Genomic DNA, 24,289 nt, shown 5'->3' with positions numbered 1-24,289 from the left:
TCGTTCCTTACGAGAGCGTCCTCTTGTGACTTCGAGAACTTAACATTTGGCTCATCAAAGGTAGTGTGAGCTAAGAGAACCAAAAACAAACTCGACGAGAGAATCTGAGGACTGGTCCTAAATGCATCTGACAAGATTGAATTAACCCGCTCTCCCACAGCCCAGCGCTCGGCGGGAAAAAACTATTTCGCGTAGTTCTACAAGCATCTAAAAACTACGTAACAGGTCCAACGACACGACTACGGAGGTGGCTCGAAAAATTAACATTATCAAAACTGTGAATGCTTGACATTCATTGTTGAGCTGAATCACGTTCATATAGCCCTGTGGTTTTGATGGTCAGTATCGATGGCATTTGCCGTCTGCGGAATGTTTCATGACTGGCTGGAGCCTGGAGATTGTTCTGAATTCAATCGCCATATTCTAGCCACTGATATTCGACAGCTCTTTTTACGTTATCCGCTAACTCTGCAGGATCTGAAAGTTAGGTACTTCAAGCGTTCGGGAATGTAGTACGTACTACAGGCTTTAGTGTCCATATTTGCAACCTGTATGAAAAAGTCGTGGACTGCAATCGCATTTACTCGACAAGGCAGGTTTCTCACTGTCCACTGACACTTTTTCTGTGAACACTTCCTTATCAAGGGGCTCTCATTCTTGTCACAGACCCTAGTTCTCCAAAGTGGATTCAGTAACCAGCGTCTTGTAATTCGGTTCGTGTTTAGTGGTGGAATGTAATTATTAAAAGTAAAAGTCTCTGGTGAGATTTACATTGAATATATAAGTCGATAATTACGTTAGAATACCGAATAAAAAAAAAAATCCCTGAACACGCTTGTTCTTATTTATTTTAGTACTAAGAAATGAGCTTTTACTTAATTCACTTACAAGCGTAATCATTAAATTATTATTTCTTTTGTGGATTGCAGCGTTTTGACCTTCATATGAATTGTTTCAGTAATTACTTTTGAATAACTGGTGAACCACGAAAATTAAATTCCTGAAAAAAATGAACAATCATGACGTTAAAACGAAAAAATTGTTACTCGCAAAATTCCTTATCATCATCAACAGGAATGAGAATCGTTAGGAATGGAATTCTAAGTAGGATTGCGGTCATGATACAAAAGTTGTTAATCGTTAAGTCTTAAAATCGACCACGAAAGTTATTCCCATTTTACTTTCTAAGGATAGATATATATATTATATATATATATATATATATATATATATATAATATATATATCTGTAAAGATATTATATATATACATATATATACACATATATATATAATATATATATATATATATATATATATATATATATATATATATATATATATACACCTTGAACAACTAGGCGGGAAAGCTTTAATATCAAAAGACAGCATATGTTAGAGGTTTTTTTTTTTTTTTGTAAGTGCCTTAGAACTTAAAAAATATGGACAGAATTTCAACAATAACGTCATGTCAACAATATATCTCATTGGAGCCTGTTTGTCATCAATACAGATCTGGGAAATTCATTGTCAAGTCATTTTCCTAAAGTGACGTTTCGCTCATTTGAAATGAGCTTATTTCCGTCTCTCTTTCATATATTAAAAGAAGACTCGGTATATCATTTAATTGCCTTTATTCCTGCATCCTGTGCAGAGAGTTTCAAGAAGGATCTAACAACAGATCCTTGAAGGATATAGCGGCGTACTACATGATCATGATCAGTGCCTTAGCATTTCTCCTGAATGATAATTTTGAAGTTTTGTTCATATTCACATACTATATTTCCCGACTTATTTTCTGTCTTAATTTTTTTTTTCTTGTACTTGGCTATAGCGGAGGACATGAGCAGTGTCTTAGTAGTATTCATCGGGGAATTTGATTGGTTAAGAATTTTTTCACATACTACCTTTCCAGACTTTTCTTCTGTCTTCCCCCGCCCCCCTTTTTTGTGGCCGTCTGGGGGTGGGGGGAAGTTTGTAAGGGGGGAGGGTGTAAACCCCCTCAGGGTGCAGGATCACCAACTCCCAGTAATTCGCCATTGGGTTTTTTTTTTTTTTTTTGTGGCCGTGGGGTGGTGGGGGGAAGTTTGTAAGGGGGGAGGGTGTAAACCCCCTCAGGATGCAGGACCACCAACTCCCAATAATTCGTCATGCGGTTAGGGACTGATGATTCTTAAGAGTCCCTGAAATCATGCAAGACCGTTAGTCATTAAGAGACATTTTACAGCAAAACCTTGGCACTTGTTTTAACTGAAATCTTAAAAAAAAAAAAAAAAAAAAAAGATTATGCATAATTTTACTAAATAGAATGCACTATAAAAATATCCTTGCGATGGCTTATATAATCTTTAAGTCCTCGAAGTCCCCCCCCACCACCAACCCTCACTTTGCGGTCTGCTTTGAAAGGAAATCTTAAAAAAAAAAAAAAAAATCATAAATTTATGCTTCTCTTTTTCTAAATGGAATTGCATCCACTGTCAAAATCCCTCCGATGTCCTCATTCTCAACCGCCAGCTTCACCTTACTCTTAGTAGATTATTATTTTTGCTTCTTTCAAAATCAGAATTCTGTTAATTTGCCCTCCCACTTTGGTTATTCACACTGCTCTAACATAATATTGTCATCTGTTATCCGCTATGAAAGCTTTTCCATCCAATCGCTGATCATCTTTTAATGCCAATGTCATTTTTTTTACAGAAAAATTAATTAGGGAGTGCTTGCTGTATTTTCCATTTACGAAACGCTCCCTTCCGCTTGTTCTAGCTATTCCATACAGGTGCCTGTTATAAAACTACTATATCACGGTTGTGGATTTGCCATGTATTGGTGCCCGGAAATCTGGTATGAAAAGCTGTACATCACCGTCTACTTTTAATCATGCTATTTAGCTCAAATTTCCTCCTGTTGGCTATCAATTCCTGTACTCTACAAGGGCAGAGTATCGTATTCACAGCATAATGCATTTCTCATGATTTCCGGGAATATCAGCTTGAGCCAGTTAAAAATGCCCTTGGTAATGCCCTTGTCACTTTATTTACGCCTCTGTCAGAATAGTGTGCAATCTGAGAGAGAGAACGAAAATCTAGATATATATGTTGTTTTTCTGTTTATATGTGAGCTTTTAAGGGCCATAGTTTTCTACCTGCAAATACAAGCCACTTATAAAGAATGGTATGAATGGTATTTTGCTGAACTATTACTCTGTAGTGAACATAAAGGATATTCATTTAATCCTCTTAGAACAAGTAGAACTAAGCCTTAGGACCAGGTAAATATGGCAGCTACCTCAATGGGCTTATCATTAATGCATGTTTATCCCATTTCTCATTACCTTCTATTACTTCTTTCTAATGAACATCTTATTCTTTGGAAGCTTGAATTTCACGCCAGAGGCCCCTGTGGGGCTTGTTCCATATGAATAAGATTCATCTTCTGAATAATAATAATAATAATAATAATAATAACAACAACATTGGATGTCGCGATACCATGGGACACCAGAGTTGAAGAGAAAGAAAGGGAAAAAATGGATAAGTATCAAGACCTGAAAATAGAAATAAGAAGGATATGGGATATGCCAGTGGAAATTGTACCCATAATCATAGGAGCACTAGGCACGATCCCAAGATCCCTGAAAAGGAATCTGGAAAGACTAGAGGCTAAAGTAGCTCCAGGACTCATGCAGAAGAGTGTGCTCCTGGAAACAGCGCACATAGTGAGAAAAGTGATGGACTCTTAAGGAGGCAGGATGCAACCCGGAACTCCACACTATAAATACACCCAGTCGAATTGGAGGACTGTGATAAAAAAATAATAGTAATATCTGACAAATATATTTACCCACAACCTTCATTTAAGTCAGGGAAGTCCTATCATATGCGTTGAAGTGATTGTAAATGCCACTGAAAACGATGTCGGTTGAGATTAGGTTAATATGATCACAACGATTTTTAAGACTAATATTGGAGAAATATCTCGGTCATCCTCTTTCACGTATATAAGGCTATTACGACCTTGCTGAATACTCATGTATAGTACGGCCGCAATTTATGAGGGCTTACAGTGACTTCTATTTTTTCCTCTCTCTCTCTCTCTCTCTCTCTCTCTTTCTCTCCCGTGATTCTTGGCAAGCTTTGTGCGTTTCCAAATAACGGGTTAATGAATCACAACCGACAACAATTCCTACTTCTCGTGAATCATCCAAAGCTCCGCTTCGCAGTGTCCGAGTCAGTGCTACATGATTCTACGTGATTCGTCGGGGGAAACCTACGTATACCTCCTCCCTGTGATTCTCACTGAACTCTGTGTAGATTGCGTCATTTAATCCCTGACACTATAACTGATTCACTTAAGGTAGATTCTCGGATGAGCCTTATTCTTACGAGACGTTTGTTTGGTGGCCGCTGATTGGCTGGTACCGGGAGGTAGGCAGCTCCCAGCCAATCAGCGGCCGCCAAACTAACGTCTCGTAGGCATAGGGATCACCCAAGAATCTACCTTAAGTGAACCAGTTATAGGTTTCGTAGCTTATTTCGGGTCATAATCCAGTAAATTGATTACTCTTCTGTATCTCGGGTCATTAACCATAATAAAAAATATCTTTGGTATCGCTGTTACAGGTTTTTTTGCCATTTTTTTCTCTACGACAAAATGGTCTCGCAGGTAATTGTATAAATAGTTGGAAATGAGTATTCCGAGCTTATTATTCTTTATTATTTCCCAGAGGAAGTAATTATTGACTAAGCTGAGCTAGAGTCTTTAACTAACGATCCCTTGAAAGAGTAAACATACGAACACCTAACCCAAATTGGCTTCTACCTTTCTGACTTAAATTGAAAAAAAAAGCAACCGTCCAAAATAAGATCGAGACCTTTCGAAATGATTCGCAACAGAAAGGGAGTTTAACACAGGGCACACACAGACTGTGCCGTAAGCCGTGAGTCCAAAATCCATGGAGAAGGAAGACTGGAGGGCCATCCTCACGGGAAGACGAAAGCTCATAGTATGAGGAAGACAAGGAAGACACGATTTCTTTTTTATTTATTTTTTCCAACAGGCGATACTGGACCATATATAGCAGCTTGGAGGGAACAGAGTGCACTGTAGCCTATTAGGAAGACAACGACAGGAAGGGAGGTGAAAGAGCTCTAGTTAAAAGGGACGTTTACGATTTCATGAAAGTGGAGAATCGATCGTATTTACATCTTATGAGGGGGCAGGATGGTTCAAGAAACTTTTCATGTAATCATAATACTGGCCGACAGGCGAAGAAAGCCGAAAGGTTACACGATTCGGAAACACCGGATTCAGAGAGAGAGAGATGACTAAAGCTATGACAACAAGAAGGAAACATTAACATATATATATAATATATATATATAATATATATATATATATATATATATATATATATATATATATATATATATTGTATAGAGAGAGAGAGAGAGAGAGAGAGAGAGAGAGAGAGATAGAGAATGACTGAAGCTATGACGACAAAAATGAAACATTAACATAGACAGATAGATAGAGAGAGAGAGAGAGAGAGAGATGAATGGAGCTTTGAAAACAAGAATGAAACATTAACATAGAGAGAGAGAGAGATGAATGAAGTTTTGAAAACAAGAATGAAACATTAACATAGAGAGAGAGAGAGAAAGAGAGAGAGATGAATGGAGCTTTGAAAACAAGAATGAAACATTAACATAGAGAGAGAGAGAGAGATGAATGAAGTTTTGAAAACAAGAATGAAACATTAACACAGAGAGAGAGAGAGATGAATGAAGTTTTGAAAACAAAAATGAAACATTAACATAGAGAGAGAGAGAGACGACTGAAGTTTTGAAAACAAGAATGAAATATTAACATAGAGAGAGAGATGAATGAAGTTTTGAAAACAAGAATGAAACATTAACATAGAGAGAGAGAGAGACAGAAGCTATGACAACAAGAACGAAACATTAACATATAAACCTATAAGGTGTTTCTAAATTTCAACCCTGAATTTTTATTTAGCTGATCAATTTCCTATAAACTTATAAACTCAGACTGCCTAAGGATAGTAAGTTGCCAGTCCCGTCGGCCTAGATATCTACGAGCGATTACATGGTTCATTTAATTCAAAGGTCATCAAATTTCGGCTCTCTGCTGCAGAAATCTCAAAACACCGAAACAAGAAACTCGTGGCCAACTGTACGCGTATCCTGATGAGGTTACAGTGTCAAGTCGCGAACTGACTTAGGATCAGAGAGTCTTTGTTTTGAAACTCATGAACAGATTCAGAATCGGGACTGAAAAAGAAAATACAAGTATATAGATGAAAGTCTTCGAAGCTAAGAAAGTAATGTGGCTTTGGACTATCGTAACGAAAAAAAAAAAAAAAACCAGGACGTCGAGTTGTAAATAATTATGTAAAATCACAAACTTGGAAGATATTTCCGGAAGGTGGATCATAAACGTGGTTCCATAGAGGTGCCTATAGGGTGTCCTATGCGTCTTATGTGTACTGGGACGACATTTTAGCTAAAACACTTCCTAAAGGGACGTAAACTTTGCGAAAAGTAGCAGCCAGCTGGGAAGCCTACATAGTGCTAAGTAGTTGGCGCCGTTGATGTCAAATCAAACTGTCACGGTCAAGATTACTGGATTACTTTATGACTATAGTAGATTCGCATCAACCGTGCATTTGATGTCTAGGCCAGTCCCTTACGACGCTCCCGATTGGCGGTTGATAAGCCAATCGCAGGGCTGGAAACTCTCAGTCTCTCTCGAAAGTTCACATAGGCAGGATGTATGTTCCACCTCTCCTGAGACGTATCCCTCAGGAGAGGTGGAACATAGTTCCTACCCATGTGAACTCTCGAGAGAGACTGAGAGTTTCCAGCCCTGTGATTGCCTTATCAACAGCCAATCAGGAGCGTCGTAAGGAACGGGCCTAGACATCAAACGCACGGTTGATGTGAATCTACTATAGAAGTCAGTAGGTGAGGGTTATGAATCAGCTTTTGCAATGTGTATTATGCTCCCTCTGGGTGACTTGACTGAGACGTGAAGGCTAAATGAACAACTGTATATTGAGGAATTCGCAGGTACCTGCTTGAAGAATGTTTGACTGACTAGCTTAGTCCTTCTTGCGACAACAAAATATTCGATTTCTGTAATACGTCAATTGTTGTCTTTCACAACACTTAAAATGAGCTCAGATCAGTGAGAGCTGAAAGCGAACAAGACATTTTTTTTAATTAAAAAAAGGATATCTAACAAACGGACCTATACACAACAGTTTCCCGAACTTCTGTAAAAATTTGAAATTTAATTCTTGATCATTTTAAGAATTGAATCCCCGTGTTGACGATTCAGTTTGATGAACAGAATACGGAAAAACAATACATAGCATACATTAGGCAGACACAAATAGTACATTACAACATAAATGAAACAGTGAATAATAGTTTTACATTGTTTTACTGTATTCTCCGGTATTCACAGAAACGCTCACATTAATTAATGAGGCTTTTTCTGTCACCGTATCCCCTACTTGTCCCTAGTTAAGGGAAGGCATGAATTTGTAGTATGCAATTCTAGTATACAATCCTTCACAATATATAACGACATCAAAATACCGCATCGTTTGCAAAACAAACAACTTTCATCTATTTGTCTATAAATTCCGACTGTGTAGGCAAACATACGAACAAATACATACACACATATGCGGATATACTATGGTGTGTGTATATATATATATATATGCGATTCTCTTCCCCAGAAAATCTTCTGGATTTCTTCCCAGCGGAAGCCCTTGAGAAGGCCAACCAATATTTCATGTGGAAGACAGACTTCAAGGCTGCATTTAGTGCCCCTATGTCTTGTTTGAAATATTATATTGTAAGGTTTTTTTCCTCTATCTAAAAACGACTCTTTGGATGCTACTCTTATTTGATAAATCAGTTTTGATTTTCCTCAAATTGTCTTCTCGGTTATTCACGTCCGGAGAACGACAATCTGTGGCTAATTACGACTTGGGACGAGGGGAAGTATATTCCTAAGAGAAGAGGTTATTTCTAAGTCGGATAAATTGAATCTGAGAGTCTTTCGTGATCTCCTTAATTGTAAAGCTAACTCGGCTATTGCTAACACTAACTTTTATTAATCGGAATTCTATTTTCTAAAACGTCGATCTGGTTAGTTTTTTTTATAACAACAACTCTTCAACAATGGGTCGTATGAAAAACAGCTACAAAGAGGCGTTTCTCACCATGACCCTGACTGATGAGAAAGAGAGGAAGATGTCCCGAATTTTTAGTTATCTCAACGCTTCTTAGCCCCTTGTCATGAGCGTTCCCTTTGATTTAACATACCATGAATTGGTTTCCTGTCTGCTTTTTTTAAGGTTTTCAATTCAATAATCGTCATTATCAATGGTTTAACACTACGAAATGTGATTTGGGTGAAGGGTTTATTTTTTGTTTTGTTTTTCTTTCACAAGTGCCTGCGTTCTAGAGTGAAGATTATCTGTGACGGTGAGGTTCTTGAGTCAGTGAACATTTATTTGTTATATGTCCCTAACTCATATCCATTGAATGAATGTTATGCAAATGTATATAACTCGAATGAGGGTTAGAATGATGGACGAAGGAATCCATAAAAAAAGAAGCAAGAATTAATACGTCTTCGAGTTCGTGAGAAATAAGGATACCTCAGCAAAGGCAGTTCTGGAGACCAATAGGACGTACTAGTACTGGGGTACGAGGTCACAAGTGATGTGCGGTCGTTCAGAGAGATTTGTGCGCGCGCAGTTGACATTTATATGTATGTATGTATTCGTGTATGTACTGGAAACGTACTCCCATCAAAATCAGTCATCTCGTGGCACGACGCTGTTTACGACAAGAAGTCTGACACTTTATTACAATTTTTTCTTTCAGAATCACTGGACACCGTCGTACATTGTCGTCACCTTATAAGATACGTAACATGATTTAGAATCTCGTAGAAGATTAACAAACATAGCACGCCATGAAGTACAAGCTAATGACGATCATACGAAATCTCGAGACATTTCATCGTGATGACGTCGTCGTGTCTGACCCTACTATAATTGACACAGCTTTGTCCTAGAGAGTTTCAAAGAACCTGGTCTGCGATAGCGCGTTTTTGTAAGTCATGGCGGACTGGAGTACGTACTTCGGAGGGCTCAAGGGACATGCACAATGTTCACAATATGTTCACAATAACATCCAAATCGCTAATGCACTGAAAAGACCGAGGTTATCGTAAGTGTACAGAAAGTATAGCCTCTACCTAATGGGGAACAACACCAATACAGAGAATAAGAAACATCATTATTTTTTTTACAATTTTTTTTTTTATAGTTTTTAGAGGTGGCACTGGAAAATATGGCACATGTTTCTCATTATACACTTTTAAATATTCGCTTCCAGACAGACACTCACCCAGAAGTGTGGCCTCAAGACTTAGGGATCATCACTTAGTTATATTATCAGAGTAAATTCACCGACATACTCTCAAAAGTCAATGGAAAAGGTAATGGGAGACATTCTTTTTTTTTAATCATCTCTCACTACATTATGTATACATTGTATACACATAACAATGATGAAAGGTTGAAGGCGAGTGAGTTCAACAAGGAGTCCCTAGTGACCTTTTAAAAAAAAATGTTCTTGATCAACATTTCTATAAAAAAAACCTTATTGTGCAAATTTGCTTTTGGCGTTGCGTTACAAAAATAGTCATCAACGATCCATTATGCATTGATCGTGACAGAACAATTGATCAATGATGTTGCGTTTATCCCCAAACCAAGATCATCAAAAGTTAGTTTAAATTTTTTTTTTCAGTATTGTTGACAAGTTTTCTCAGTTTGTTCATCGTCACATACTTTCCTTAGGCAGATCAGTGCTGGTGTTTCAGAAGAAATCGCCTCAATCCGAAAAAAAAAAAAAAATAGTATACATGGTCAGTGACGCACTTACAAAGTATCTCACGGAATTGTTTTTAAAGCCTTTGATTCCTAAAACTTACTTTAAGGAAGACGGAGGAAATTCTTTGTTTTGTCTTCTAAAAGGGGGGAAGGGGAGTGTGGAATGTGGGGTTTACTGCTCTTTAAGCACCATACAGTTCTCAGAGGAATATCGTAACATCGTTTCTCATCCGTGTAGAATCATGACTTCTTCCTAAACTTATAAACTTCGAAACGTCCACTCTTAAGTTTATATCATCTCTACAGCATTTAAAGACATCATCATCATCCTCGTACCTTTTTTTTCCCGACTTTAGATTTCTGTCTGGTACGAACTATACGACAACCAAACCGGATGCTCTTGACATCACTTGGGAAAAATCGACGCTAGCGAAAAAACAGGGATTCATTTTAACCTCAGGTACTTCTGAACATCGACTCAGGTGCGGTTTCGGTTGGCACTTATTATATCTATAACGGGTGAACTTTCAAAGGGTTAAAATCTCAGACGAGGTAACGCCGTTTTCTTCGTATATCGATCATCCATTTGGGAACGCAGTCTGGCCAGAACAACCGCTGTTTCAGGTATCTCGTAACCACGGAATCAATCCCGTGCGTTAAAACTCTCCCGTAAAGACGCTAGGTGAAGTAACAGACGCTCCATCTTTCCAAATTCCATGCGCGCAAAGAGCCTTTTTATAGAATATAATTATGCATATATGATATACCTACACGTGCGTGTGGACTCATGCGCGTGTAACATATATGATATACAAATCTCCTACGCTTGAGGCATACGTACTAACGTTAGAAAAATCTATTGCTTACACTGTATATCAAAAGTAAAGTCAATGTCAATGTGTAAAGGCAAACATAACAATCCCCTGCAACTCCTTTTTTTTTATTTTTATTTTTTTAGAATCTTGCACTGAAGACACGTTTCATTTGGCAGGCTACGTCTGTTTCGCGACAGGATTTTGTTTATGCTGCGCAGCGCAAACTCGAAGCATTTGATCTTCTCCCGAGTGAGCCTATGGCTTAGAAGCAGTTTGGTCTCGTGACCTCCAAGCATCACTGCGAGGGGCCGCTGACTTTTCTCCGTGAAGACACAGACCTTTCAAACAGAACGCGTCTTTGCAGGTTCTAAGACTATAATAACCTCTAGCAAAGAAATGATATCTTTTGATCAATGTTATCCTGCAGATGCTCTTGTTATTATAATGAGTCATAACAAACTACGTCGCTGCAATATCTACGTCACGTTCTGAATTCGAATCCTGTTAGGAAATAAGGGTTTGACTCGTCAAAAATATTTATTGGCCAGCAGTCAAAGCTCATCACTCGCTACAGGGCCGTATTATGCAACAAAGGCTGCCCCACCCATGCCCGTGAGATCAACTAAATGAAGCAGCCCAGAGATATTTTGATTATCCTCTCTAAAGAGACACCTATCTCCTCTGCCTGTGAAATACAACAATCCCACTCTCTCCCACTCACACCCGTCTCGTACTTGGCTCACGGCGGCAGCAGCATCTACAGCAACGCCATCTAGTAGTTGCTTGGACATTCAGGAGGGTTGAAGTAACCAAAGACATTGAGTTCGTAGAGACTAGCAAAGAGCATAAAGATTAAGTACCAAACCATTAGCACAACGCCTAGTTTCTTGTCCAGCTTCCATCCGTTCAGGTGCGTCGAGCCTATCAGAAACACGACGGTGGCAAACAGAGACACTGTGGAATAGGTAAGGCCTGGAATGAAAGATATGAAGGGGGAATTAGTAAATAGACATCAAGTGGGTTACGTTGTACGTACAGTATGTTGTATGTACATTACGTTATACATTCATTACATTATATGTACATTATGTTATATGTACATTGCGTTATACGTACATTATGTTATACGTACGTTATGTTATACGTACATTACTTTATACGTACGTTATGTTATGCGTACATTGTTACACGTATATTATGTTATACGTACATCATGTTATACGTACATTATGTTATACTTACATTACGTTATACGTACATTGTTATATGTACATTACGTTATACATAATGTACATTACACGTAATGTACATAATACGTACATTGGGTTATACTTAATGTACGTTATATGTACATTACATTATACGAAATGTACATACGTAATGTACGTATTACATTATACGTCACACTCCCTGAGTGCACATATGCATCTATATATACATACATGTGGTTAAAATGCATAATGTATACACAAACATTTTTCATGACCTAGATATCAAAAGTCAAATCGAATTTTAAACTATTGGCAACATTTTCTCTACAGAGTGCAATTAATTCCTAATGGGTTTTAAGTTTCCAAACCATTGTTAATATCATTCTTTCAAGATAAATATATTTCCTATCTTCCCTAGCCATTAAATGTAGAGAGATTGCTCTGAAATGTATTATAGGGGTCCTCATTAGGATAAATATGTTCTTCAAAAGAAGTCTGAAATAAATATTCATAAGAATGGATAGACTGTTGTTGTTCTCGAGGAAGGACCATGTCATACTTTGGACAGCAAGGCAGCTTGCTTTCATGCTGAGTTCTCTTACTGCCTCTCTTTGGCAGCTTCAGATTCAAACCAAATCTATATGCTGAAATTGACTGGACCTCTGGAAAAACCGAGGAATCTTCCATGCAGAAAGACCAGGGGCTGGCAAGACGAATATTCAGCACGGCCTTTGAGATAAACTAAACTAAGAATCATGTTTGAATTCCATCTCCATGGGCCATTCAAAGATGGTTTTAGCGGCAGGGGGAGGGAGGGGGCGCCACCGGAGATAAAGTCAATATGCACATGCAAAATTTGTTGACAGGGCTCGTTCCCTACATATGTTCTAAGGATGATATGTTTTCAAGAAGAGAGTAATTGATGGTTTTCAAAAAGAAAAAAAAAAAAGGGTGATGATTACCAAGTATTGTCTCATTGTGAAATGGTAAACATGTTTATGCTACAATTTTGTTTCTCAATTAAGTCATTAGCATAACAACCGATTAATATATAATTAAAAAAAATTCGTTTCATGCAAATGTGTGATTGCAGTTCGTAAATACTGATCCATTAATTTTTCAGTGTGTTTTTGTTTGTATTAGTGTTTTTCCATAGGAAATATGGGATTTCCTGTCTATATATATATATATATATATATATATATATATATATATATATATATATATATATATTCTTCCCAGCTTTAGCCCATTTTTATATGTATATATATATTATATAAATAATAAGCAAAGATGCCATCATGAAATGAAGTATACTAGGGTTTGACCTGCAGAGCCAATGGCACGAATGAAGTATATTTCGATCAACAAAAAACTATTTGAATCAGTCATTCCAAAAACAACAAGAACAACGTATGAAAAGATGAAAATTTATTCTAATCCAAGCTGAATTTTCATCAGCATCTTCTTCATCAATGTGGAAATCAGGTGGGTATCACATCTGAGCCCTTTCTTCCACTGTTGTGGCACTGGCACTTCATCTGCTGGACATGCTTCTGAGAAAATAAGAAGTCAAACGGCTTTCCGTTAATTCCAGTTTGTGCTAAATTGATAATATGTATAATAAGTGTTGCTTATCTTCAACTTTTAGTTAGCTGATGTGCTCAACAAGTATAAAGGAACATGGCGAAAAGATTCTCTGAACGGTGGTCTCCTTTCTGGTTTGGACCTATGAGCCTAAAGTAATTATTCGCCTTTCCCCAGTTGTTCAAAGTGACAGGATCAGGTAGAAAACAGATCTACTAATCTAGTTGAATTAAATGGGAATAGTTGCCGGGGGTGGGGGGGAAAGAAGGAGAAAATCTCACTTCACAAGAAAACTGCAACAGTTGCGGACGTCAACTCCGTAGGCGTATAGGACCATAAATCGCATCCAAAAACATTTGAGGAAGTTAGAAAGTGAGGCTAATTCAAACACCTGGATTTGTAATCAAGGGACCAGTTAGTCGTTTTTAGATACCCTTTTTTTTTATAGATACTCTTGCCCCACTCCTGGTCTGCTTTAGAAAGGTCATCTTAAAGCCCAACTTTGACAGACTCGCCAGTTGCAGTAGTGACCACGTAACAGTTTTTTCCATGAATCTTGGGTTGTACTATAGCCGTGACCACATAACAGTTTTTTCATGATTCTGGGGTTGTACTATAGCCGTTGACTTCCAGTCATGGAAGGGCATTCCTTACTCCGTCCATTTTCATCATTTTAAATTTTTTGTTGTTTTAGAAAAGGTACTTTGGATACTATACTCAAAGAACAGCTGAACTGTCAAAAGAATTCCTTCCTCTCTTTACTTGATAGTATTATTTAATGTTTTCATGATTAACATCCTCTCCTATTCAGTGTGCGGTCTTGGAAGGTTTCTTTTTGGCTTGCACGATGTGTGTAGACACATCGTCCACTCACATGAATGAATGAACACTCTTAATATTAATACTGATAATAATGACAATTTGACCCCGAACAAGGAGAATGCTCATTGAGGTATGCTATAGCTATAGTAGATTCACATCATCCGTGTATCTGACGCCTAGGCAAATCCCTTATGACGCTCCTGATTGGCTGTTGATGAGCCAGTCACAGGGCTGGAAACTCTCAGTCTTACTCGAGAGTTCACACAGGCAGGATGAATGTTCCACTTCTCATGAGGGATACGTCTTTCAAAAATATCCCTCAGAAGAAATGGAACATACATCCTGCCTATGTGAACTCTCGAGAGAATGAGAGTTTCCAGCCCTGTGATTGGTTTATCAACAGCCAATCAGGAGCGTCGTAAGAGACTAGTCTGGACATCAGATGCACGGTTAATGTGAATCTACTATAGTGAGGTCATTCTTACTAATTACTTTCGTTTCTTCTACACAGAATGGGATCATATATTTAGGCGTAAATCTTCAACATATTCAAGTATTCCAGACTTAAACGATAGCATTTTAGACAACTACATGAAACAAATATACATGGAAAATGCCCATTTGGCTTACTTGGCGGTTGGTAAGTATGTTTATGCATACAATATCCGAGTTAATAAGTTAATACTGTGTAATCAAGAATGTGGGTCATGACTGAATAATGTTGTTCTTTTGTTATCTACAATATGCATTTTAGTAAAGATTCTTCATAATCTGCGTACGAAATCATTGGTTTTCACTACTAGAAACAACACTTCATTCACAAAAAAACTGACGTATCAGTTTCACGACATCAACAAAAGTAAACATTGCGAATATGAATCGAAGCACACGACTTCTAGGAAACAGAATCAAGATCTTATAAATACCTCTGCTCTCCACAGGCACGGTGGTGCCCGGGTAAACTACAGCTGTCTTCAGGAACCACGGGAGCCCTAAACACAACAAGATGTCGAAGACGTTGCTCCCGATGGCGTTGCTGACAGCCATGTCTCCAAAACCTGCGAGAGTGAGAAACATTACTTCGTCGCTCTTGATGACGTAGGGTAAACAAATCTTTTGCGTGAATTTATTACTTTCCGTTGTGTTAGCCTCTTGAAAAGTGTACTCTAACTACCAACACATCCACATGAAAATGATTAAATAGAGAATTAAATAGTTGAACAATTAAATAACTAGATAATTAGATCACTAAATAATTTAAAAAAAAAACATGAAAGCTGGACGGTTGACTGTAATTAGCCAATGAGCCCAATTAAGGAGATTAGATAGATAACTAAATAGGTTAGAAATAGATAATATAATGACTTTAAAATTAGATAATATAATCATTTTAAAATTAGATAATATAATAATTTTGAAAATGGATAATTAAGTCATTAAAACACTACAGCTGGGTGGTTTAATCTAATTAGCAGCTCATCCCAATTAGAATAATTAGATGGATAATCAAGACATTACAAATGATCAAATGATTAAAAATCACGAGAGCTGGAAGCTTTACTATAATTAGAAACTCATCCCAATTAAAATGAAAAAAATAGATAATTAAATAATGAAAAACAGACAATGAAATCACCATAAACCAGAAGAAATGGAGGGTTAGTATAACCTTGGGTCTTTGCATTAAATATTATAAAGTACAGAAAGGATAAAAGAGGTCTATTGTGGACCATAGGACTCTGGGACCTAAGAGACCTTCCAAAAATGTCAAAATCACCCTAAGGAACCTTAGGACTATTGCAGCCCCCGCCGCAACCCCGCCCCCCCCCACCCCCGCACCTTCCCGCCATAAAAAAAAAAAATCAGAATACTGGAGTACATTCACATCAACCGTGCATCCGATGTCCCTTACGACGCTCCTGATTGGCTGTTGATAAGCCAATCACAGGGTTGGAAACTCTCAGTCTCTCTCGAGAGAGTTCACATAGGCAGGATGCATGTTCCACCTCTTTTGAAAGACGTATCCCTCAGGAGAGGTGGGACATACAACCTGCCTATGTGAACTCTTTCGAGAGAGACTGAGAGTTTCCAGCCCTGTGATTGGCTTATCAACAGCCAACCAGAAGCGTCGTAAGGGACTACTGGCCTAGACATCGGATGCACGGTTGATGTGAATCTGTACTATGGGAGATACCCACCTTGCTTAGCAACGCATAAAGATGATAGGGCATCAGGAACAGACACTCCAACAGCGATTAGTGTGAGACCCATGACTGTGTCTGGGATCCCGAGCGTGAAACCTGGGAGAAAATATTAAACTGTGTCATTAAGTGAATCTTTGTCAATTATAATAACACTAGAGTTATGAGAACGGCATTCTTGTGCTTTACTTTAAGGCATAGTTCTTCAGTCTGAAACCTTGAATTACGATGGATTATTTGACCATCATAACAGCAAGTGAAGTGGTACTCACACACACACACACACACACATAATCATAAATATGATATATATATATTATATAGATATATTATTATATATTTATATATATATATAATATATATATACTATATATTTATTATATATACATCATATATATTTGTATATATTATATAATAATATATAATAATATATAATATAGGGATAATAATAATTATACATTCAGAAGGGTTACCGAAACTCAGAAGATCAATTAAGGAGTTTATTATGAGATACGTTTCGTGTCATCCTGACACATCATCAGTCTGTAATGTAAAATGAATTCACATTTATAAAAAATATATAAAGTTTACATGCTATTTTAAAAAAGGAAAACATAAAATGCTAAAGTTATTCATAAAAATTATTGTGAAAAGCTAAAAATACTAAAATTATTTACAAGGTGACATTAGCTTTATTAAGGTTAATATTCCTTTTTAATCATAAATCTCTTCAATTTTAATGTCACCTTGTAAATAATTTTAGTATTTTTAGCTTTTAACAATAATTTTTATGAATAACTTTAGTATTTTATGTTTTCCTTTTTTAAAATAGCATGTAGACTTTATATATTTTTTATAAATGTGAATTGTTTTACATCACAGACTGATGATGTGTCAGGATGACACGAATCGTATCTCATAATAAACTCTTAATTGATCTTCTGAGTTTCGGTAACCCTCTGATGTCTACATGTTCGCACCATTTGATATACACACACACACACACACACATATATATATATATATATATATATATATATATATATATATATATATATATAATTTGTCGCAATATCACAATAAAAATCGGCGAAATTATGCTTTTTGATGTCATTAAAAAAACAAAAAAAAATTCCCTTTTATTCTTTAATTGTTAACTGACCTTAAAGTTGCATTTGTTTGTACTCTCCTGAACGGGTGAAATTTTCCATTATTATTATTATTATTATTATTATTATTATTATTTTATTATTATTATTATTATTATTATTATTATTATTATTATTATTATTATTATTTTTTTTTTTTTTTTTTTTTTTTTTTTTTTTTTTTTTCTTTTTTTTTTTTTACTCTATCACAGTCCTCCAATTCGACTGGGTGGTATTTATAGTGTGGGGTTCCGGGTTGCATCCTGCCTCCTTAGGAGTCCATCACTTTTCTTACTATGTGCGCCGTTTCTAGGATCACACTCTTCTGCATCAGTCCTGGAGCTACTTCAGCCTCTAGTTTTTCTAGATTCCTTTTCAGGGATCTTGGGATCGTGCCTAGTGCTCCTATGATTATGGGTACGATTTCCACTGGCATATCCCATATCCTTCTTTTTTCTATTTTCAGGATCTTGATACTTATCCATTTTTTCCCTCTCTTTCTCTTCAACTCTGGTGTCCCATGGTATTGCGACATCTATGAGTGATACTTTCTTCTTGACTTTGTCAATCAACGTCACGTCTGGTCTGTTTGCACGTATCACCCTATCCGTTCTGATCCCATAGTCCCAGAGGATCTTTGCCTGATCGTTTTCTATCACTCCCTCAGGTTGGTGCTCGTACCACTTATTACTGCAAGGTAGCTGATGTTTCTTGCACAGGCTCCAGTGGAGGGCTTTTGCCACCGAATCATGCCTCTTTTTGTACTGGTTCTGTGCAAGTGCCGAGCATTCACTTGCTATGTGGTTTATGGTTTCATTTTTCATATTGCACTTCCTACATATGGGAGAGATGTTATTTCCGTCTATCGTTCTTTGAATATATCTGGTTCTTAGGGCCTGATCTTGTGCCGCTGTTATCATTCCTTCAGTTTCCTTCTTTAGCTCTCCCCTCTGTAGCCATTGCCAATTGTCATCGCTGGCTAGTTCTTTAGTCTGTCTCATGTATTGTCCGTGCATTGGTTTGTTGTGCCAGTCCTCTGTTCTGTCTGTCTTTCTCCTGTCTCTGTATATTTCTGGGTCTTCGTCTACTTTTATTAGTCCTTCTTCCCATGCACTCTTTAGCCACTCGTCTTCACTGGTTTTCAGATATTGCCCCAGTGCTCTGTTCTCGATGTTGACGCAGTCCTCTATACTTAGTAGTCCTCTCCCTCCTTCCTTTCGTGTTATGTATAGTCTGTCCGTATTTGCTCTTGGGTGTAGTGCTTTGTGTATTGTCATATGTTTCCTGGTTTTCTGATCTATGCTGCGGAGTTCTGCCTTCGTCCATTCGACTATTCCTGCGCTGTATCTGATTACTGGACTGCATGTGTGTTTATGGCTTTTATCATATTTCCGGCGTTGAGTTTTGACTTGAGTATCGCCTTGAGTCTCTGCATATATTCTTTCCTGATCGTGTCCTTCATCTCTTGGTGTTTTATATCCCCTCCTTCCATTATTCCCAGGTATTTGTATCCTGTCTCATCTATGTGTTTGATGTTGCTCCTATCTGGTAGCTTTATCCCTTCAGTTCTCGTTACTTTGCCTTTTTGTATGTTGACTAAGGCGCATTTTTCTATTCCAAACTCCATCCTGATGTCCCCAGATACAATCCTTACAGTCTGGATTAGGGTATCTATTTCCTTGATGCTCTTACCATACAGCTTGATGTCGTCCATGAACATCAGATGGTTGATTCTGTTGCCTCTTTTCTTGAGTTGGTACCCGGCATCCATCTTCTGTAGTACTTTTGTCATGGGAATCATGGCTACTACGAAGAGTAGTGGGGACAGTGAGTCGCCCTGGAAGATCCCTCTCCTGATATTAACCTCTGCTAGTCTTATTCCAGAGCTTGTAAGTATTGTATTCCAGTTGCGCATTGTATTTTTGAGGAAGCTGATGGTGTTTTCCTCTGCCCCATATATTTTCAGGCATTCTATTAGCCATGTGTGTGGTATCATGTCGAAGGCTTTCTTATAGTCTATCCATGCCATGCTTAGGTTGGTTTTCCTTCTCCTACTGTTCTTCATTACCATTTTGTCTATCAGGAGCTGGTCTTACGTGCCCCTACACTTCCTTCTGCAGCCTTTCTGTTGGTGGGGGATGGTGTTTGTCTCCTCTAGGTAGTTATATAGCCTTTCACTGATGATACCTGTTAGTAACTTCCACATTATTGGTAGGCAGGTGATAGGCCTGTAGTTACTGGCTATATTTCCCTTACTCTTGTCTTTTTGTACTAAGGATGTTCTTCCTGTGGTCATCCATTTGGGTGCTTGGTGATTTGAGATACAATGCTGGAGTTGTTCTGCTATTCGTGGGTGTAGGGCCTTGAAGTTTTTCAGCCAGTATCCATGGACTTCATCGGGACCTGGGGCTTTCCAGTTTGGCATTTTCTTTAGTTGGTGTCTGACTGTGTCTGTCGTGATCTCTGTGAATCTTTGTTTTATTCTCCCTGTTTCTTCTTCCTTGACTTCCTGGAGCCATGTTACATGTTTGTTGTGTGATACCGGATTGCTCCATATGTTTTCCCAGAGTCTCTTACTTGGTTCGGCTTCAGGAATTTCTGGGTGGTTGTCTTCCCCTGTTAGTTGGCTGTATAGTCTTTTCTGGTTGGTTCCGAATAGTTTGTTCTGTTGGTATCCCTTATTCCTGTTCGTGTACCGTTGGATCTTATGTGCTTTGGCCTTAAGCCTCTGTTTTACATCCTCTATTGTGTTGTTTAGTCCCCTCTCTTGTAGTTTGTATTTCTCGTTGAGTTCCTCCCTTGTTTTCTTGCTTCTTAGCCTTTTTTCTGCCATCTCTTTCAGTTTACTCAAGTCAGATCTCATCACCATGATTTGCTTTTCCAGGACGCCTTTTCCAAGGAGGTTGCGTTTTGGTTTGTTTCTTGGGTTGGTTGTGTTGGTGGCGTTGGTGTTCGTGTCCCCATCAGTTCTGCTACTAATCTTGCTCCTGCATATACCAAGTTATTTGTTTCTGTGATACTGGTGGTGTGTATTATGCCCATTATTTCATTGACCTCACTTGTTTTCTCCCTTAATTTCTTGGTGTTGTAGGCTTTCATGGAGGGGATCTTTGTTCTCTCTGTACCTGGCTCCATCCATTGTCTAATCTTTTCTACCCATTCCGTCCTCTCTGTTACTTCGTCGGTGTTTCTTTGTGTGTCGTTGTTTGATACCTCATCCTCCCTGTCGTCTTCTGTGGCATCGTCTCTCAGTTCGTCTTCGTGTAATTCGTTGTCGTGTGACATTTCCCTTTCCAGTTCTTCTCTTTCTGTTGGGGAGAGCCAGTTCTTTTTCTTTATGTTCCTTACTTGGTCTGCCAGCCTCTGCTCTGTTTGGGGGGTGTTATTCCTCTCATTCCAGATGTTGACCAATCTTCTTCTATATCCTCTCTCCGTCGGGTTGCTTCTGATGTAGCATCTCCATATTATTATTATTATTATTATTTTATTATTATTATTATTATTATCAGAAGACGAACCCTGTTCATATGGAACAAGTTCAGAGGGGCCACTGACTTGAAATTCAAACTTCCAAAGACTATGGTGTTCATTGGAAAGAAGTAACAGAATATAATGGGAAATATGAATATTAATCCTCATCTATACGAATGTGTGTATGCATGTATGTACTAGAGATACTGACGCAGACAATCAGGCAGCCAAACAGACAGATATGGGTCAGTCGGCAAATGTTTGTGTAGGGCGGTTGGGTACGTACACCTTCAAGTTTACTTTTTTACATTTCACTTTTTTCTTTTAAAAACCGAGCTGCAAATGCTCTGGCTACCTGGTATTTCGTATCCTCCCATGGAATTAAAAAAAAAAACGGACTTATCTACAAATGTGACAAAGCTCCTGGATTCTGAGAGTTTTAAAAAATAGACCATGAAAAGGCCTTTACAGATACCTGGGTTTATTTTTCTATTGTGTTTGAAAAAGGAAAACACTACCTTCCACATGTTCTAGACTGTAATGTATATATGTATATAATTTAATTATATATATTAATTATATATATTACTATATATATATATAGATAATATTATATAATATTATATATATATAAATATACATATATAATATTTATATATAAAAGCGAATAGCACAGGAAAAATAACAGGTCGAAATTCGCAGCCGAGCGCTTTCGTCCTCTCATGAGACATCGTCGAGCCACAAATGAGATACAGTTGAACAGAAAGTTACAAGGTAAACAAAAAGACTGAACCTGACCTATTTTAAGACTGAACCTCACCTACTTCTCGATTGAACCTGACCTACATCGTGACTGAACCTCACCTATTTTAAGATTGAATCTCACCTACTTCACGATCGAAGCTGACCCACTTCGGGACCGAATCTCACCTATTATAGTGATCATCCAGACCATGATGTAGGAGTAGAGGGCGATCCATATCATACTGAGGATGAAGGTCAGCAGGAACCACCGTCGGAACCGTTCCGTGCGACAGTCGGGAGTCGTGAAGTGGTGGAATGCCACAAGGGGGAGCGTTATAACCCACTTTATCCGCTCGCATACCCCGATGGGCATCGTCCAGGGAGATTCGTTTTCGTCCTGTTGGAATGTGGCAAGAGGACTTGAAAAAATAGTAGGAAATAGATTGGAGTTAGAAATGGAATCGCTGAAAGAGCCTCCTATAGGATTTTGGTGTGGAAATGGTTAGAATTCCAAGCTAAATAAGTGGCGGTGAAGGGTTTAAACACTAATATTTTTTCTTTAAACTTCAGGCTCACTACACATCACAGCTTCTGCAATTTAAACTTGACTGATGAGGGGAAAATGACTTCCAACTTCCAGACAGTTGGTGCTAAAATACCTAAAAAGTCAAAATTTGCTTTTAAGTTTTGAGAAAAATTGTAAAAATACCTGTTACTATGAACTCCAAGAAACCTACTATGAAATTCAGGGCCTCTGTAACACGGTTTTTTGGATTTTGCTCCTTATCAAAGCATCGGATGTAGCTGAAAGTTGACATATGTATATTTTACAACTACACACAAATTTTAACAGCATTATCAATAACCTAAACACGATAGTTTTAATTTTTGTAGAGTAAAAATGATATAGCCGACGCCATGGCCAATGATTGCGAGCCAAGAGTCGAAAAACATTCATTACGTAAGCAAGGTAAATATCGTTTTACGAAATGTTGCCTCGCCCATCCACCAGACAGAAACCCATTCACCTTATTCCATCGGCTCTGAAACCCATAGTAGTCAAGAATGGCTAACAGGATTTGGAATTGTCCCCGTGGTCGCAAAACTGCATTTGTCTTACGACTTGCAACTTTATACAGTCAAGAGAAAGCCCGTGGCCATACTTACTATAGCCTGAATAGGTAATTAGTCAGTTTCTAGTTTAAATCCAATGTTTATGGTCTGATTTGTATTTAGCGTAACGTGATTATAATACTTGTAATGTCATTCAGGATTTTGAACATTTCCATTAACTATTCACTATGCCACCAAGAGAGAGAGAGAGAAAGAGAGAGATTGTATGTACACAGCCTTTATATAACTATCTTTTAAGATAAGATTTTTATCCAAAGTAAATACAAGCTTATATGTGCTAAAATCTTCAGCAGACCAACGGATCATCCGATATAATTTTTTTTCTTCTTCTTTAGTCTGTACGACCATGTTGGATATAAAGACTTATGAATGGCGGAACGATACATAGATGTGGGTGGGGTATCTGTGCTAGCGTAGTAATACTACTGTAGCAGTAGTGCCGCAAAATTAGTAATAGCAGCAATATACTTGAATTAAACGTTTAGGCCAACTGCTGGGATCCCTGAGGATCATTTAGCACTTCTTACAACTACTCGAGAAATGAGTTTTTATAGCCAGAAGTTAGATTTTCTAATACAACAATATCCATGATAGCCTTCAGTGTTATCCTGAATTATAACGAGGCCAAAGTGGGTGGAGCCTCATGAAGTCATCATTCTGACAATAATTATTGGTGAAGGTTTAAAGCCAAAATACGGTACCGTCTTTTTTTTTTTTTTTTTTAGTAAATAGGTAAATAGCCGATAAATAAAAATGGCTTGACATTGGATACAGCAGTTATCAAATCAAGCTTGTCTACTATGTCTTTGAAAATTACCAACTATTCCCTACATCTTGTCAATCTGATTGTGACCTGTAAAGTAGATTATAATTTCTTAGGACACTTATTTTGTGAGTTAGACTAATAATCGAAGTGTTTTTGTATTTATTAACATATTTTGTTGGTTTGTTCATTATGACAATTATCAGTGGAGAGGATTCAGAGTTCATAAAGGTGTATTGTACTGCTTTGCTTGTATTTAAATTTTTGTCATTGTTGCCAGAGGTATAGCCTTCGTTACGTATAGCCAATCATCCATCGAGAAAGAGGGAAGAAATGCTGTCATAAGTTACGTAACGAGTGCGTTCGAAACCTTATCTCTGAGTAAGTTGGCCCGTCTTCAAAAATAGTCTCTTTTACATTATAAGTACCAAATATATTCAACCTACGTAATG

The 24,289-nt window shown here is 37.7% G+C and overlaps 1 protein-coding gene across 3 annotated transcripts in view; it reads right to left on the bottom strand.

Moving 5' to 3' along the window:
- Positions 1-6,893: 6,893 nt before the first annotated feature.
- LOC135218442 (probable sodium/potassium/calcium exchanger CG1090) overlaps positions 6,894-24,289 on the bottom strand; it is a 139,627-nt gene continuing 122,231 nt past the window's right edge. For all 3 annotated transcript variants that reach the window (XM_064254758.1, XM_064254759.1, XM_064254760.1), the window contains 4 exons: positions 22,127-22,337; positions 16,575-16,676; positions 15,303-15,434; positions 6,894-11,728 (listed from right to left, as the gene is read on the bottom strand). In XM_064254758.1, coding sequence (XP_064110828.1) covers positions 11,529-11,728; positions 15,303-15,434; positions 16,575-16,676; positions 22,127-22,337 — 645 coding nt within the window. In that variant the 3' untranslated portion in view covers positions 6,894-11,528. The remainder of the gene's footprint in view (positions 11,729-15,302; positions 15,435-16,574; positions 16,677-22,126; positions 22,338-24,289) is intronic.

This window comes from Macrobrachium nipponense, chromosome 9, assembly GCF_015104395.2.
Source record: "Macrobrachium nipponense isolate FS-2020 chromosome 9, ASM1510439v2, whole genome shotgun sequence".
NCBI classification, from domain to species: domain Eukaryota; kingdom Metazoa; phylum Arthropoda; class Malacostraca; order Decapoda; family Palaemonidae; genus Macrobrachium; species Macrobrachium nipponense.
Note: the sequence above shows the minus strand (reverse complement) of the source record. Positions and strands in the feature narration are given on the sequence as shown.